General features: G+C 46.2%; 1 protein-coding gene across 3 annotated transcripts; it reads right to left on the reverse strand.

The window, feature by feature from the left end:
• Positions 1-1,497: 1,497 nt before the first annotated feature.
• lratb.1 (lecithin retinol acyltransferase b, tandem duplicate 1) lies at positions 1,498-16,190 on the reverse strand. Of its 3 annotated transcripts, XR_003973594.1 has the most exons (21): positions 15,873-16,190; positions 15,452-15,552; positions 15,076-15,145; positions 14,857-14,987; positions 14,533-14,621; positions 14,183-14,282; positions 13,594-13,637; positions 13,416-13,493; positions 12,716-12,912; positions 11,093-11,157; positions 10,375-10,481; positions 10,099-10,201; positions 9,655-9,754; positions 9,298-9,337; positions 9,068-9,119; positions 7,402-7,513; positions 6,466-6,549; positions 6,034-6,151; positions 5,715-5,766; positions 4,230-4,320; positions 1,498-2,865 (listed from the first exon to the last, which is right to left on the reverse strand). XR_003973594.1 is itself a non-coding variant. In XM_030338458.1 (20 exons), the coding sequence occupies exons 1-20, from the start codon at positions 16,087-16,089 to the stop codon at positions 2,791-2,793; spliced, it is 1,974 nt and encodes a 657-aa protein (XP_030194318.1). In that variant the 5' UTR covers positions 16,090-16,189; the 3' UTR covers positions 1,498-2,790. The 3 variants fall into 3 exon arrangements, 2 of the variants coding, with proteins under 2 accessions (XP_030194318.1, XP_030194319.1); XM_030338458.1 differs by lacking the exon at positions 5,715-5,766 and having other exon boundaries at positions 15,873-16,189; XM_030338459.1 differs by lacking the exons at positions 1,498-2,865; positions 4,230-4,320 and having other exon boundaries at positions 5,749-5,837.
• Positions 16,191-18,581: the final 2,391 nt, after the last annotated feature.

Raw genomic sequence — 18,581 nt, forward strand, 5'->3', positions numbered from 1 at the left:
AAATTTTGTCGGCAAACTTTACATTGACATTGATTAACTACCAGCACTCACTGGCAGACACACACACACACACCCACACACACACACACACACACACACACGCACCCACACACACACACCCTCCAACTGGGAGATTGTTCATCGTTGTTTGCAAGCGTGTGAAAGGGGGGGGGGGGTGAGACTGAAACAGAGTGGCAGAGAGACAGAGAAAGACGGGCGGGGGGCTGAGATAGAGGAGATAGAGAAGGAGGGGGAGAGAGAGACTGCCTGGGAAACAGGCTCAGCGTTGAAAGATGAGTTATTTGAGGGGTAATCTGTCTCTCCTTTATCCTGCCTGGCCGCTTCCAGCAGAGTTTGTGTGTGCGTGGGGTGTGTATGTGTGCTTGAACGTTTGTTGTTTGGTGTGTCTCAGTCAGGGGTTTGGTGTGTGTGTTGTTTGGTGTGTGTGTATGTGTAGTGTGTTGTTTGGTGTGTGCGTGTTGTAATGTGTGTTTGTGTGTGGTGGGTTTTGTTTGGTGTGTTTGGTGTGTGTGTACTTGTTGTGTTTTGTGAATGCGCTGTTTATGAACAGGACAAAAAACTCAGCTGCCATGGTCAAAACCCTCACTTGAGCTTCGTAATGATTAATGAAACACACACACACACTCACGCACGGCTTGTCTACATTGAGATGAATGTTAATCAATCCGGAGCCATGAAGACAGAGAGAGGGTGAGCTGGGTCCGGATCCCCTTTCTGGAATCTTCCAAACTCTAGTCACAACCTCAGCCAATCACACGGCTTCCAACCTCCAAACACAGTTCAGGGAGTGTTGTTGCTCAGACGCTTTATCTTGCTAATCATTGCTAATTGTAACTAATGTTTTTCACACCATGAATAGCCTTCCACTATTTGTGAAGGCAATGTTTGTTTATTTGTGTTCTAGGTCATTTTCTTGTTATTTGTAAACTAAGAGGACTTGCCATTCGTCTTTTTGGCCTGTATTTCATAAAAAACATTTTACTTAAGGTTTTAGCCAACTATATATCATAAACACATTTAACAAAAGGTTTAAACCGACTGTAAACACATTGTACTGAAGGTTTTAACCGACATAAGTTGATAATTCACATTCTATTATAGGTTTCAGCCAACTGTAGATGATAAGGTTTGAGCCGACTATGGTTCAAATACACATTCTACTTAAGAACTCGAGAAGGTTAAATGTTTAACCAAAAGTCAGCTACATTTGGTTTTCTCTGGGCCAAACCAACTTTTGGAGAATTTGGCTTTGCATAATTTCGTATTTTGGGAAGGGCGACCAAATGTTTCTAAATTCTGCCTGTGCACACACACACACACCTGTCATTCTGCCTGAAGTTTCACTGTCGACACCTAATGATCTTTTACACTCTCTCTCTCTCTCTCTCTCTCTCTCTCAGATACACACACAGACCTACATGGACATAACGCAGACAAACACACACCAACACACCCACCAACAAACGGTTGCTACAATTCTCGATCCAAGAAAATATCTTTATTATCCAGAATTTACAAAATCACTATAAAATGTTATTTGGCGGCGTCACAATACCATACAACTATCAGGTAGTATGGTTTCTAAATCAATCGCTTAATGGTTAAATTACTAACCTGCTACCATAGTTTTGTCTTACTAAGGTCTTATCGTATAATGCGGTTATGTTACAAAAGACAACGTTTATTATACGTTGCCAATACTTTTTTTTACTTTTCTACACATTTAAACGGCTAAAAATTTGACGCTCAATTTCATTTTTTCCTTCCTGTGGCCCCCAGAATAGGGGCCAGGGATCAGCCAGACTGACCCCAATGAGGTAATGTCCCCCCCGCCCCCCGCAGACACACCAGGAGATGCTAGCTCATGATGGATGGTCTCCGTTTGGTTGCTAACTGTTAGCTTGACATGTAGCTGGAAATAGCTATAGCTAGTTATCCGTAGGCAGTTTGCTCTATAGGAAGCACCCATTTAGCTGGAGGTAGTTAGAACTACAGCTAGTTATCCATAGCCAGTTAGCTCTAAATAAAGCTAGACAGGGTTAGCACTGGGTAGCCAGACCTTTTTAGTCGTCGTAGGCTCTACATCGAGCCGGACACAGCAAGTTAAGCCCCTCATTTCATGAGTAATACTTCTACTAATGCTATATATCTACGGAGAAATAGCAAGTAAACGCTGTATGCAGTGTGTCATAAAGCGTTGGCAAGTGCTGTACTAATGTGTTTCCATGGCGACGGGCGACCGTGGCCCCCACCCACCCAAACCCAGGAGCAGGAATTCTGGCTCGGTCTTGGTTTGGTCTGGTCGCAATTATGGATAAACAAGGAAACAGACTTCCAGACGGGAGCCCCTCACATTCCACGGGGCCCCTGGGTAGACGTCAGGGGCCCCCAACGTATCCATGTTCACATTTTAAAAAGGCACAACTAGCGTGTGTGCTTTTGGGCCTTATGTGGAGCCCCCGGGCCGGGATTCGAGGAGTCAAGCCTTGACTGGCTTTCTGACAACAGCAGACAAGGTCCAGCTAATGCTCTGATTGGTTGGCATGCAAAACACACGCTAACTTGGTCTTGGTGACACGAACGCAACAAACCGTCTCTAATCAACTCTAATCATACAAAAATAAATAAAGAGCATTTGTTTTGTTTATGGGGTAATTCACGCGATCAAACTTGTATTTAAATTGTGCAAGAATTTGTATTAAATGTTGTTTTGTCGATTTCATGAGTGTTCTCTCTCTTTCTCTCTCACTGGGTCTCTATGTCTCTTTCTCAGTCGACCAGACCCATGAGGTCTGGGAGTCCGGTGAGCTTCAAGTCCAGCAGCATCTGCCCATAGGCCTTCCCCTGGCGCGAGGGAGGGAGAGCGAGAGTTAACATCAGATTTATAACAAGTTCATTAGTGCAATGTGAACAAATGTTAGGCAGTGCGGAAACTCTGAATGAAAAGTAACATGTTACAAGTGTAAGTGTAATCGTTTATTTACTTGTACTGATTGTTGAACGCAGCCTAAGCATTCCCTTCTGATCAAAATGAAGTGCCCAGTTGTATGAATGCACTTAAAAGGCTCACTGTCTCCAAGACTGAGCATGCGCTTTGGATTTGCTAATTTGTGGGCACTATTGAAAAGATTCCTAGCCAGGGTCTAATCACGCCTACATGGATTGGACAGATGAAAGACACAGCACTAAACACTTGTTTGGAATAGAATGGATGTCAATGGCTGGCCAACTGTCCAATTTCGGCACAAGTGAACACTCTTACAGGTTTGTGTCTTTGGAGTGTGTATTGTGTGTGTGTGTGTGTGTGTGTGTGTGTGTGTGTGTGTGTGTGTGTGTGTGTGTGTGTGTGTGTGTGTGTGTGTGTGTGTGTGTGTGTGTGTGTGTGTGTGTGTGTAAGTAAGAGAGAGGTGTCTGGAGTGTGTATGTGTTTGTGTTTTTCTTTGATGTCCCATAGATTCCAGAGAAGTAATAAAAAAAGCTGTTAAAAGTGGTGACATCACTTCCCGTCTGAATCCAAGGGGGGGATTAATAGTGAGAGGAGGAGAGAAGAGATATTTTGGAGATGGACCTCTTGGATAGAGAGAGAGACAGAAAGAGAGCGGGAAAAAGACAGAGGTAGAGATGGAGAGTGACAGAGTGAGAGACCAAGGGAGAGAGCAAGAGAAAGAAAGAAGATGACAGAGAGCAACATTTTAAAAAGGAAGTGAGTGTGTGACCTCATCAACAGCAAGTCAGGTCAAAGGTCAAGAATCAGAGGTCAGTCTGTGTGTGTGTGTGTGTGTGTGTGTGTGTGCATCAAGTGTGTTAAGTGTGTGTGGATGGTTCGGTAATTACATCCAGATGGGGACCCAAAGCAAACGCGATCAATAATAATTACTGAATCCCTTTTGCGCGAGGCAATGCTCCAACACTGACGTTTCATAATCATTAGAGAATAACCATCCAGATGTCACTTCTGTCAAGTTTAGTTAACTAGGGCTGCAGGAATGTAGCGGGAACCCTGGTCTGAGCCATATGCAATGCAATGAAACCATTCAATTGAATACATCATATCTATGTATTGTATTCTATCAAAGAGAGAGTGACGGAATTGAGCAGGACAGAGGAAACCGGAAGTAGAACTCACCTAGAGTGGCTGTTGACTGAGGAGTACGTGTTTGGTTGTGTATTAAGAGTGCGTATGTGTGTGTGTGATCGGTGTGTCTTACCTGGGGGTCGCTGCGGAGTGAGGCCACCCCTCCCCCCCCCAGACAGTTCTGAAGAACGAAGTTCAGGCCCTGGATCCCGGGAAGAGTGTACCTACATACACATAGACGTACACTTAATCCTCTTGTCCTCTAATAGTTTTGGTTTTGGGATAATCTCAGTTTTGTTTCTTTCAAAATACGTGCATGAACTATTGACACATGAGAACATATGGCCTTCAGATGGACAAACAATAATAGCGTGAGCTGACACACACACACACACACACACACACACACACGCACGCTCTCACACACACACATCCAATAAAGTTGAGTTTAACTGGAACTATAACACATGGTTTGTGGGTGAGCTGGAATGTGTGTGTGTGTGTGTGTGTGTGTGTGTGTGTGTGTGTGTGTGTGTGTGTGTGTGTGTGTGTGTGTGTGTGTGTGTGTGTGTGTGTGTGTGTGTGTGTTTGTGTGTGTGTATTTGTGTGTGTGTGTGTTAAAAGAGGTGTCCGATCAGGACAAACTCAGACATATTGCATTCTGTGGTTTCTGGACGTGTTTTATGGGACACGTGCATGTGTTTATTGGGTTGTTAGGCCCACAGTCAGTTGCATGCTGCATGCTGTGTGTGTGTGTCTGTATACAGTGAAAGGAGATACAGGTCACTTGCGTTACCATGGGAACCTTCTCATTAATCTAATGAGTACCACACCGACATCCAACCATTAGCTTAACGGCCAGAACAGGGCCAGAATTGGGCCGCTTTTGGTTCTGTTTCTAGCATTGCTGGACAGCTTCCAGCAGGCTGCTAGCCATTTAGCCCCCCAGTTAACCATCCAACAGCCACTTTAGTAGGTGGGGATCGGAACGTGGTAGAGCTGTATCATAAATATACTAATTGTGTTCAAACTAGCTGTGTGACAGTTTGTCTTTTTATTGCTCGCTAAGCAATCGCTAGTGGGGTTAAAGTTAGCGGTGCGTGTGCAAGCATTTTTGTATAGATGTGTCCATGTATTTGTGTGTGATTGAAGGTAGAGGAGTTACGGGAAGATCACACACACACACACACACACACACACACACACACACACACACACACACACACACACACACACACACACACACACACACACACACACACACACACACACACACACACACAGTGTTTTCATACAACGTGAGGTTGGAGAAAGGTTATGCTAATCAATGTGGCTTGTCAGTGAGTGATTAGCATATTAAAGAGTGCCCGGTACCCTGAGAAACATCCCCTACGTAGCGCACTGACGTCACCCAAACACGCACGGCAGCGGTTGCCTAGCAACACGAGGCAGGTCCTGACGACAGCGCCATAGAAGTGCTGACTTGAGCCTCGTAGGAGTACTGGTACTCTAGTTTTGCAGAAGTCCTGGTGGCCGGTGGGGTAACAATGACGAGTTCACACAAGCTTCCTATGTACTATTTAGTCATCGGTCAGACACTTGGATATAAGCCACTTACGGTGCTTTCAGAGACAGGTTGGGGGTTAGGGGGCCATCATGGTGAAGGATGCCTACAGGTTAGACGGCGGGCATTGGGGATCAAACCGAGAACCTTTCAGCAGGTAGATGACCTCTTCTAACACTACATTATGCACAAACGGAAGCAGACATTACTCGTGGCCTCGTCTTCCCACCGAAGGCATGTTGAATCCTATTCAGTCATATTGAATCAAACAAATAAATGGACCCCAAAGAGTGCTCATAGTTATCATGGGATGGTCCTAGGTCTCTCTCTCTCTCGCTCGCTCGCTCGCTCACTCACTCACTCACTCACTCACCGGGAGACAGCGTTGGGTGTGCCGGGCTGTATGAGGTGAGAGAAGTAGTCCTCCACCACAGAAGCAGTCAGGTGTTCCTTCAGGTAGGGGTAGAAGGCCGGGTGACGCGCAATCACTCCTAGGGAGAGAGAGAGAGACATGGACACAGACACAGAGAGCGAGAGCGAGAGCGAGAGCGAGAGAGAGATTGAAGGCCCTAACTTGTGTGTAGAGGTGTGTCCGTGTTATTCCCACATCTTGGCGAGGACTAAAATGTGCACGAGTGCGTCTTCCAGTTTAGATGGTTCGTGTGTGAGGGCCACCCATGCGTGGACACCACCACCAAGGCCAGGAAACAGAGGTCCTACTGTGCAACCTGTGTGTGTGTGTGTGTGTGTGTGTGTGTGTGTGTGTGTGTGTGTGTGTGTGTGTGTGTGTGTGTGTGGTTCTGACCTATATTGGCCGAGTCTCCCTTGTCTCCACTGCGGGTGTATGCCAGCTCCTCTATCCTGTAGCTGTGGGTCCCGCTGGGCAGCTCTACACACACACACACACACACACACACACACACACACACACACACACACACACACACACACACACACACACACACACACACACACACACACACACACACACACACACACACACACACACACACACACAGATAGCATTAAAACACGCTTCCCACAATGATAGCCATAACATAACATCTCATTGATACAATAAGAACTAACAGTTCCCTGGGAACAGTTGTTCCCAGGGAACTGTTAGTTCTAATTGAACCAACAGTTTCCTGGGAACAGTTGTTAGCGGTAAACACACACAAACCAAGCATTTATGTTTATGAGTGTGTATCTCTGTGTGTGTGTGTGTGTGTGTGTGTGTGTGTGTGTGTGTGTGTGTGTGTGTGTGTGTGTGTGTGTGTGTGTGTACCACGAATACACCTCTGACCGTTCCCCTGCCTCTGTGGTTCTGAGGTCCCACATCAGGGATGGATTATAGTGACTAACTCATGATTATCTTCATCAGCGTGTTGCTAATCCATTAGTTATGCCTGCTCACCACAAACCAATCAGACAAAGATAAAGTCCCAATATATCCAGGAATCACATGTGTGCGTGCGTGTACATGAGTGTGTGTTTGTGGGAAATTCAAGGTCATGTGGCAGCAGAATTAAAGTGGAAACTAACTCTCTCTCTCTCTCTCTCTCTCTCTCTCTCTCTCTCTCTCTCTCTCTCTCTCTCTCTCTCTCTCTCTCTCTCTCTCTCTCTCTCTCTCTCTCTCTCTCTCTCTCTCTCTCTCTCTCTCTCTCTCTCTCTCTCTCTCTCTCTCTCTCTCTCTCTCCCTCCCTCCCTCGTGTGTGTAGTTTTGTTTCAAATGACATACCAGCATCAGTAGTTTCCTCTTCCTGAGTGGGCCGGGCTTCCTGCTGCACTGACTCTGGCTCCGCCCCCTGAGACAGTGTCTCAACTAGCTCTCCACCAATGTGCAACTCCACCTGTTGTCATGTCAGAAAAACATGGTTTGCGAGTACCCTATATCAGGGGTCCCCAACTTTTTCAGCACCAAGGTTTGATTCTCCAAAAAATGTCATTTGTTGATACTTTCATATAGTGTTGAACAGTGAACAATGAACAGTGAAGGGAACAAACTCTTAAAAAAGAACGTGAACTGGAACAAGTGAAAAATGAACAAATAATATATAATAATATAATAATATATTGAACTTAACTTGAAGTAACATCTATCAAGTGTAAACATGCACAACACAATATGTCAGTAAGGGAACTTAACGCGCGTTTGTGAGGCCACAGAATAGGCTACAATTCAATTTAATCAGTGGGAGCCCTGTGCTTGTTTCCCTGCAACAAGAAGGTTCCATCTGGGGGTGATGGAAGACAGTGACACGCATGTCCAATCAATTGCGAAATTTTGTTTCACTTGCAGTCATTGCCGAAAACCCGGCCTCGCATAGGTACGTGGTGGGAAATGGAAGCATCGTTTTCCGCGCTTTTACGGATATCTCGGGATATTCTGCTTTGGTTTTGATCCAAAAACCCGCCAGAGAGGTTTGCTCAAACACACTTTTAAGACCACCATCATTTGCTATTTCGATCAATTGATCTTCCTCCTGCACTGACAAGTGATCCGGGACATTGACAAATGGGTTGCGGATCCACTCATTCGTTCGATGTGGATCTTTGGAGGATGGGAAGTAACGTTTGAATTCATTTGAAAGCGCAACAAGGTGATCGCGCACCAGCTGCGAGAGAATGGGCCCTGCCTCAGTCTCTCCCAAAATCCCCACTAATGTTTGGAACATATCGAATACTCCCCTGTCCACTCGTCGTCCCCACAAATCAAGCTTGGCTTTAAATGCAGCAACTTTATCTGCCAGTTTAAAGACAGTCGTCATTCTCCCCTGGAGTGTCAGGTTGAGCTGAGCTCATAGTGTGATACTACTGTGAAGTGAGCTTAGGCTGCGCGCGCAGCCGCTGAAGCCAATACGTGTTGAGGACGGGACAGACAGACAGTTACGCCTAAGAAAAGAAGTCAAGACCTTGCCAAAAATGCATACATCTTATATGCAATCTAACAACTGCATATAGACTTATGGCATGTCAAAGAGTGACAGTAATGTAAATTTAGTTTATTAAGTGTGCATGCATTTTGCATGATATATATATTTTTTTATTCATGTCGTAGCCTACTTATCTACGGGCCGCTGCTCTATATAGTAGACACTTATCTCAATTTATTACACGGCTCTCCTCAATGCCGTGGAACGCTCCGCTCACTGACCTCCGGCGGTGAATTATTTTTCGAAAATTGACCGTTGCTAATTATAATGTCCGCTGTCAAGGGAAGTGGATTCTTTGTTTTTTCCTGACATAATTCAGCTAAAGGTCATTACGGAGCAGGTAGGGTCGAGGGAGCGTCTAGAATGCATACAGGTAGAGCGTGGAGAGTGTGGATCGAACCCTGAACCTGGAGTCCGGAGTTACCCTAACCACTAGGCTAGGTCATTACTGAGGTGACCAGGTAAGCTCACCTGGAGCAGGGACTTGGGAAGCATGAAGAAGAACGGCTTCAGAACAGGGGACCTGTGAGTGAGTGAGTGACCGAGAGAGAGAGAGAGAGAGAGAGAGAGAGAGAGAGAATTCAGATGTCAGTAAATAACAGACCTTCTTTGTTTACTTTTGCTAGAATCTGCTCTTTTTCAATGCAGAGAACCATAAATGCAAGCCACACTATCCGCCAGCGAATCAGAAACATACGTACACTCTCGGACGTCCGCCAACGATTCCCATCAGTCCGGGGGCTGCATGGGAGAGAAAGAGAGAGAGGGGAGGATGAAGATAAGGAGGGAGAGGTAGAGGGGGAGAGTTAGCCTTATAGAGGGGGAGCGAGAGGGAGAGGGAAAGACATATTAGAAAAAGAGATCGGTATCGGAGTTCGGTATGTCGAGGTCATGAAGGGTCCCGTTTGTCTGATGACGGCTGATACTGCTCAGTAGTTTTTACTTCCTGAGCTCCATCTACTTCATCACCATCATTCCAAACCATCCTTCTCCCACTGACTATGACCCTCTATTTGACCACACACACTGCTCCACTAGGGTGTGAGTGTGAGTCTTACCCATGCCAGTACCCGCAGATGCGATCTCTCTGGCAAAGAACTCCAGAGCCTTTTTCTGTTTGTGGTGTACAGACATCCACAACACAGACTCCCTGGATCCCTAGACACACACACACGGGTCATTTAGATTATGCGTGTCTGTATAAATATAACTGTGTGTGTGTGTGTGTGTGTGTGTGTGTGTGTGTGTGTGTGTGTGTGTGTGTGTGTGTGTGTGTGTGTGTGTGTGTGTGTGTGTGTGTGTGTGTGTGTGTGTGTGTTGTCCACCTGTGTGTGTGTGTGTGTGTGTTGTCCACCTGTGTGTGTGTGTGTTGTCCACCTGTGTGTGTGTGTGTGTTGTCCACCTGTGTGTGTGTGTGTGTGTGTGTGTGTGTGTGTGTGTGTGTGTGTGTGTGTGTGTGTGTGTGTGTGTGTGTGTGTGTGTGTGTTTGGTGTGTGTGTTACCGGGCCAGCAGCGTTGGCTCCGTACGTGTCCTCAGCTCCCAGGACCTGAATGTTCACGGAGCTGAAATCTTCGAACCCCAACTGTGTGAACAGCCTCTTCGCCCTGAACACACACACACACACACACACACACACACACACACACACACACACACACACACACACACACACAAAACGTTATTGTTGATTTAATTTAATGCTATGACACAGAATAATCTACAAACATACACACACGCCCACGCACACACACACACACACACACACACACACACACACCGGGTAATGAGGCTCTGGGCCGTTCTTCTGGCCTTCTCCACAGACCGAGGTCCTCCCACCGGACACACGGCGGTCGCCCTGAAACCATCCATATAGGTAGCACACACCTGGGGCGAGAGACTTAGAGTTAACACACACACACACAGAGACACAGAGAGAGAGAGACACAGAGAGAGAGAGAGAGAGAGAGAGAGAGAGAGAGAGAGAGAGAGAGAGAGAGAGAGAGAGAGAGAGAGAGAGAGAGAGAGAGAGAGAGAGAGAGAGAGAGAGAGAGAGAGAGAGAGAGTCAGTATCATTAAGCTTCTTCAAAAGCTTACCACAAAACCTTCATCAGCAATGTGCATTTCAAACCAACATATATTATTACATATATTTCTGTCCTAATAATTGAGCATAATTGAGAGGCAATTGAGCATAATTGCCTCCAAGGAAAAAGTCTAACGATATATACACAGAGAGAGAGAGAGAGAGAGAGAGAGAGAGAGAGAGAGAAAGAGAAAGAGAAAGAGAAAGAGAGAGAGAGAGAGAGAGAGAGAGAGAGAGAGAGAGAGAGAGAGAGAGAGAGAGAGAGAGAATCCATATAGGTAGCACACACCTGGGGCGAGAGACATAGAGTTAACACAGAGAGAGAGAGAGCTGAAACCATCCATATAGGTAGCACACCCCTGGGCGAGAGACATAGAGTTAAGAGAGACAGCTAGATGGCTGTTCTTCCTACCTTGTAGTCACATGACGGGGCGTAACCTTTGGCACCAGACACACTGACTGCTCCTCCCTCCACACCTGACCACACACACACACACGGATATGTATAGTATGTGATATCTATAATTAGACATTAATATGCTTTCAGGACAATCTGGACATCCAAGACGAAACCGTTCCCTGGGAACAGTTGTTCCCAGTTAACACACACAAACCAAGCATTTTTGTGTGTGTGTGTGTGTGTGTGTGTGTGTGTGTGTGTGTGTGTGTGTGTGTGTGTGTGTGTGTGTGTGTGTGTGTGTGTGTGTGTGTGTGTGTGTGTGTGTGTGTGTGTGTGTGTGTGTGTTGCTGAAGAGATCTGGAATGTACCAATGGGTTCATCTTAAGTTCAAGTTTTTTTTATTGGAACATTCCAACACCACTGACCTCAGTCATTCAAGGACCCCGCTAACAACCACTCACTATCGGGGGTCCCCACTGTGGAACCCCCTAGGGCCCGTTCACCTGCGATGAGGGCCCCTTCTGCCCACCTGTGCTCTTCCTCTTCATCGTCCCCGCAGGGGGGTTTCTGGTTCCCTGCTTTTTTTTGGTTCTTTGTGTCGTTGTGTGGATCTGTTTTTGTGTTTGTCTTTTGGGGAATGCAAATTGCTGACCAATGAGACATCCCAGTCCCCTCCCCGCCTTATCAACAACCCTCTGAGTGGCAGATGGAACCCTACAGCTGGCAGGGGGATCTACGTGGTCCGACACGCCGCCGCTGAGCAGCTGAATGCATGCCTGGGGTTCAGGCACATGCACGGCTACTTTGAGCTGGTGAGCCAGGCAGGGAATGGAACTACTAACCCCCACACACACACACACACACACACACACACACACACACACACACACACACACACACACACACACACACACACACACACACACACACACACACACACACACACACACACACACACACACACACACACACACAGCGCCCGTGGGTCAGGAGTTCAGTGAGGATTCTTGAACAGGGTTGATGGACCAGGGTTCATGTAAGGGTTAGTTTGGCTTGTTTCAGGGCCATCTGAGGGTTCGTTTGGAGTGGTTTTGAGTGGGTTTTTTAGGGGTTATTTTACGGCCATTTAAGGACTTAGACAGACTGACTGAGCTGAATGTTTATTTAGTATTTATTACTGATTTTATCCATAATGATATTAACAGCTTTAGCATGAACTCAGATATTACTCAACCATTTATACTAATTAACAATATATGTTCATAATGATAATTACAAAAATAATGCATACATAAAAAAAAAAGTGTGATTGTGTGTTTGAAATAGTGAAGTTTGATAAAGTTATCTTCAAAAATGTACAGACCAGAAACAGACAGAGAACATGAGGTGTGTGTGTGTGTATGTGTCCGCACGCGCGCGTGTGTGTGTGTGTAAGAGAGATAAGGCATTTGTTGTGCTGTGTGAGGTCCAGACGTGTGGGAGGGGTGATGGATGGATGTTAAAAGGTTATTAAAACAGTGAGCAGTTCGATTCCCGGTCACATTCTCCTCACAGTGCATATGTGCGTGATGTGTGTGTGTGTGTGTGCGTGTGTGTGATTGTGTGTGTGTGTGTGTGTGTGTGTGTGTGTGTTACCTGGTATCTCCGTGACGACCACCTGGCTGAAGTCACAGGTGACGTCGGGCAGGAGGTAGCGGCGGGGGTCTGCGATCTCGTACACCAGCTGCTCAGCCACCGTACCGAAGGAGACCAGCCCCCCGGTGCCGGGGGGCTTGGAGAGGACGAAGGAGCCGTCCACGGAGCACTCCACTATCGGGAAACCCATCCGGTCCCTGGGACGAGAGACATAGAGTTAACACACACAGAGAGAGAGAGAGAGAGAGAGAGAGAGAGAGAGAGAGAGAGAGAGAGAGAGAGAGAGAGAGAGAGAGAGAGAGAGAGAGAGAGAGAGAGAGAGAGAGAGAGAGAGAGAGAGAGAGAGAGAGAGAGAGAGAGAGAGAGAGAGAGAGAGAGAGAATACTCATCCTCCGTAATGTAAATACTGTGTATTTAGAGTGTATCTTTAACTTATCTGTTTATAAGAGATACTGTAATTTTTGTATTTTTTATAAAATCACACTTTTTACTTCTTAAAGTACTTTTATAGTATAACATTTGATATGCATAGATATTTTGTATTTAATGGTTCAGTTATTATTATTATAATATGTACCTCACCTTTTTATTTTATAACGCTGTTTATTTTATTGTTCACCTGCTTTAGCAATGCAAATGTATATTTCTCATGCCGATAAAGCTTTTTTGAATTGAAAAATTGAGAGAGAGAGCCTCTCACCAGTCAGGGACCGTGTGCCAGTCGGTGAATATTCCTCCAGTGCTCTGGGCTCCACACTCTATCAGATGTCCTGCAAGACTACACACACACACACACACACACACACACACACAGTCGTAACATTGAAAGAGTAATAGACCTAGACTATGATTATTAATAGTTTAGGATACATGTGCACCTTCCGGCAGCCAGCAGGTCATAGCTCTCTGTCTTCCAGCCGAACTGCAATGAAAAACACTTTATTCAACACACACAAACACACCTGCAACTCTGGGTTACTCCTTCCTCCTCCTACATATACACACATAACTCCTCTCCTTCCCTCTCCTTCTCCCGACCTCCCTTACCCTCCCTCTTCTACATTTCTCTCTCCCCATATCTCTGTCCATCCACTACGTCCACTCCTCTTCCTATCTATCCTTCCCCTTTTCTCTCTTCTCCTTTATCCATCTCTCCTCCCCCCCCCAACTCCCTCTCTCCTCTCCCCCCAAGCTCCCTCTCTCCTCTCCCCCTCCCCTTCCTCCCTCTCTCCTCTCCCCCTCCCCTTCCTCCCTCTCTCCTCTCCCCCTCCCCTTCCTCCCTCTCTCCTCTCCCCCTCCCCCCTCTCTCCTCTCCCCCTCCCCTTCCTCCCTCTCTCCTCTCCACCCAGCTCCCTCTCTCCTCTCCCCCCTCCCCAAACTCCCTCTTCCCCCTAACTCCCTCTCTCCTCTCCCCCAACTCCCTCACTCCCCCCCCCCCCCCCCCCCCCCCTCTTCCAGGGAGGGTACCGAGTGCATCAGGGGTCCCAGGGCCACCGCTGAGTCCACACAGCGGCCCGTCACCACGATGTCAGCCCCCCGGTCCAGACTCCTCTGGATAGACACCGCCCTGTTGGGTAGGGGAGAGGGGGGAGGAGAAGAGGGAAGGAGGGGCGTGGGCCAGGGAGAGGTGGCGGAAGAGGAGAGGGAAGAGGAGAGAGGAGGCAGGGGGAGAGGAAAGAGGGGAGGAGAGAGGGGGGGAGAGGAGGAGACACATGAGGGACAGGAGAGGGTAGGTTGATCATGTTAAGGCATTGACAAGCAGTGCATTGTATAAACGGCAACAAGTGTGTGTTCTTGCAACAGGTGAGTGTTGTTACCCCAGGTATGCATTCATACTGTGAAGGGTCCGTGGTAACCTTTGATTACCACTACCATCCGCTATCTTCACCTCAGACAGACTGCCTTTCTGAGAGAGGAGGAGAGGAATAAGAGAGGAGAGAGTAAGGATGAGAAAAGAGAATGAAGAACGAGAGAGAAGTGAGAGTAAAAAGGGGAAAAGATATAGAGGAGAGGAGAAGGGAGGATGAGGAGAAAGGAGAGGAGAGGATAAGAGAGGAGAGGAAAGGAGAGGAGAGGAGAGGAGATTAAAACCAGTATTGGTACCCATCGCTTCACCACTAGAGACGATGTCTGCTTCTAACCTGAGTCATGAGGTCATCGCCCGTCACCACGGCAACCTTCAGGTCAAGCCCCGCCTTCTTAATCACTTCCTGTATAGCTCCAGCACATGCCAAGGGGTTCACACCCCCAGCGTTGCTCACCACCCGGATACCTACACACACACACACACACAAACACACAGTATAGCTGGAGTTGCGACTATAAGAGTACTAGTATTATCAGTAGTTTTATGACCTCACCTCTCTTGTGGATGTCAGTGATGAATGGAGCGATGGCTGCTTGCACAAAGTCTGGAGCATAACCCATGGTCTGTAGAAATATAGAACATAGACAATAAACCCATGGTCTGTAGAAATATAGAACATAGACAATAAACCCAAAGTCTGTAAAAATATAGAACATAGACAATAAACCCATGGTCTGTAAAAATACAGAACATAGACAATAAACCCATGGTCTGTAGAAATATAGAACAGGAAGACATCACAACAAGGCATACCATGATCTTATTCATTCTGCAAACACAAATGCACAAGCATAATGCACACACACACACACACACACACACACACACACACACACACACACACACACACACACACACGCAGAACTCACAGGCGTCTTTGCCTTGGCGGCGGTCAGGAGGGACATGGTAATCTCACTAAGGTAGTCGAACACCAGGAAGTCCAGCTTCCCGCCATAGATGAGCTGAGGCACTACACACACAGACACAGGGGCACACATGCGTGCATACACACACATTCACTCAGAAATAGGTAATGTGAGATTAAGCGTCATATACTACCGGTACAGTACTAACATGTGTATCCCTAGACTGCTTGACTACAAGGCTACATGACAGGTTACCCCGCGTCCAGGGGCTTAGTGACAGCTGACAAAAACCTTAAAACCTAGAGCTGACTACTTTCCTTTACTTTACAGGCAGTTCCTGCCGTTACAGCCCAAAACATCACCTACACAGTGCAAACCTTAAGACTTAAATAGTGTCTCTCTGTGTTTTAGTTTGTCACAATACCTGATGTGGAGGTGTCTCCCCAAAACCCGGAGGCGCATCCTATCCGGACGGACTTGCTGGAGGTAGAGTAGTGGGTAGTACTGCATGGAATAGTAGAACTGTGAGCAGTATTACTACTGTAATGGTACATTAGGCGCTGGCTGCAACGCAACATCCTACGCGTTTTGGACATCGCCAAGCGCCGGGCAATGTGGACTAGATGCGGGCAATTTGTCATTGAGGTTAGTAGTTGTGGCTACGGACGGTGCAAAGCTGCAGGTGAATGCAGGCTAAAGGCAAAGGGTTGGGGTTCAAGTTGCCCGTCCGCCGTCAATAATAGTCCGACGAGGAACACGGGCTGAGCAAGCTCAGCTCAGTACATGAAAAGCTCAGAATAGATTGATTGTAAATACACCGTCTCTATTGTATTGGTCAAATTGGTTTCAAGTACACGGTTCAATTCCAAGTTTATTTCTAGGTTATGAAACACCAAGTTACCATCACTTGCAGTAGATGACAGCAGAGAAAAAGAAGACACCTTGTAGGCCTAAGGTTGAATCCTGATCCTTCGTGTCAACTGCACAGAATCACATATTTCATTTAAATTTCTATTTTAATTTTCATGTATTTATTTTTTCTTACGAATGAACTATCTACTTTCTATGACGAGGTATTAGTAAACATTTACAACGTAGTGTTTAGCAGTTACTTTATTCCTTTGTGAATTCTGATTCATGAGGTTAGGGCATCTTGCTCTGGTATACCTACAGGTAGACTGCCGACATTGGGTATCGAAACAAGACACTTTCAGTCTTTTTATACCTCAACTTTGTTTGCCACAAATCAGGCATGTCTAAGCACACCATCTAGTGTCTACTGACAGAACTGCAGTCGCCGCAAACTGTTGCGTCGGCTCTACATTATCGAAGAATCAAGTTAGGTTCTATTTCATGTATGACGAGCTTTCAAATGTTATTACAGACAGTGGTGTCATTCTTTTTTTTCATAATGTAAAGCTTCTGTCCACCCCTTCCCCAACTTGGCAGCAATTTGGCCATGTGTGGGGAAACTCATTGACCTACAGGCTATTCAAGGTCTTGTCTGATTATTTTCACTCTCCTGCAGGTGGTGGTTGCCGGTGGCTGGTGCTGCTGATGGTGGATGCGGCTGATGGTGGATGCGGCTGATGGTGGATGCTGATGGCGGTGGCTGCTGCTGCTGGTGGCTTGAGCTGCCTGGCTGGTGCCGGCAAACACTGCTGCTGCTGGTCGCTGCTGCTTGAGGCGATGGCTGCTTGAGCTGGCTGGTGGTGGCGAAGGATGGTGGTGTCGCCTTCTGCTGCTAGTGGGGGCGGCTTGTGCTGGCGACGGCTGTTGGTGGTGGCGACTGCCGGTGGCTGGTGGCGGCGGCGGCGACGGCTGCGATTGTTGTCCTTCCTTTCGACCTGATGCACTTTGCTATCCTTAACCTCAGCCTGATGTATGTGGAGTATTTTCTTTATTTATTAATAACTTATAATGTTCCTCCCTGTTCCTTCACTTTGTTCTTGTTTTACAAGTGAGATATACATGCACACATGTTTACACATTTGTTGTTCTGGTTCCGCACATGATTAAATGTTTTATTTATTGATACCCCCTGGCTCTACTTTGCTGTTCTTGTTCACACTTACTTTATCTTTCTTTCGTTGTTCTTAGTCATACTTGTTCCCACTTGTTTTTGGTTCCACAAACCTCAGCCTGATATATGTGGGGAGGATTTTTTTCGAAACACGCATCTGAAACACTGGGTCCAGCTTTACATGGTGCATCCTCCTTTGCAGCGTGCAGATGTTAGGCAGTGAATCTGCATTTGCTGGAGGGTTTTATAACCAGTGGTCCATTTTAAAGAGTTGTCTTGCCTTCTCTTTGGATTTAATGGCTCTTCTGCTCCCAACGTAGAGCTCTCCTTCTGCAGTGAACATTCATCAAAGAACTTTCATCATTAAAGAGCTATCTTACCAAGACACTATCCACACATTTTATTGTATGTATTGGTCTATCTACATACTGTACCCCTGAAATCTTCAATGGTGATGTTATAAACAAGCATCAAAAGATTCTCCCCATATTCTTACAGTGTACGTAGGGTGAGTTGTGGTTTAAAAGAATGTGATTCTGCAGTGGGAGCATTATTTGATGGAGGCAATTGGTCTATCGACATACTTTACCCCTGCTATCTTAAATAAAGACGTTATAAACAAGCATCAAAATATGCTCCCCATATTCTTACAGTGTACATAGGGTTAGTATTGGTTTAAAATAATGTGACTCTGCAGTGGGAGCATTATTTGATGGAGGCAATTGGTCTATCCACATACTTTACCCCTGCTATCTTAAATAAAGACGTTATAAACAAGCATCAAAATATGCTCCCCATATTCTTACAGTGTACATAGGGTTAGTATTGGTTTAAAATAATGTGACTCTGCAGTGGGAGCATTATTTTAAAGAGGCAATTGGTCTATCCACATAGGCTACTTTACCCCTGCTATTTTAAATAAAGACGTTATAAACAAGCAAGTATTTCAGATACTCACCTTTTAACTTGAATTTTGAAGCGTACCTCCTGGTTTATTTTCTGGAACTTATCAAAGCCATCCGGGAATTTTCCCAGAGACAGGAGGTCAAACGATTGTTTCCATCTTTCCTCCATAGCTTCACAAACACAAGTATTTAGAATTTATGCAAC

The sequence above is a fragment of the Gadus morhua genome, chromosome 17 (assembly GCF_902167405.1).
Source record: "Gadus morhua chromosome 17, gadMor3.0, whole genome shotgun sequence".
Classification (NCBI taxonomy): Eukaryota; Metazoa; Chordata; class Actinopteri; order Gadiformes; family Gadidae; genus Gadus; species Gadus morhua.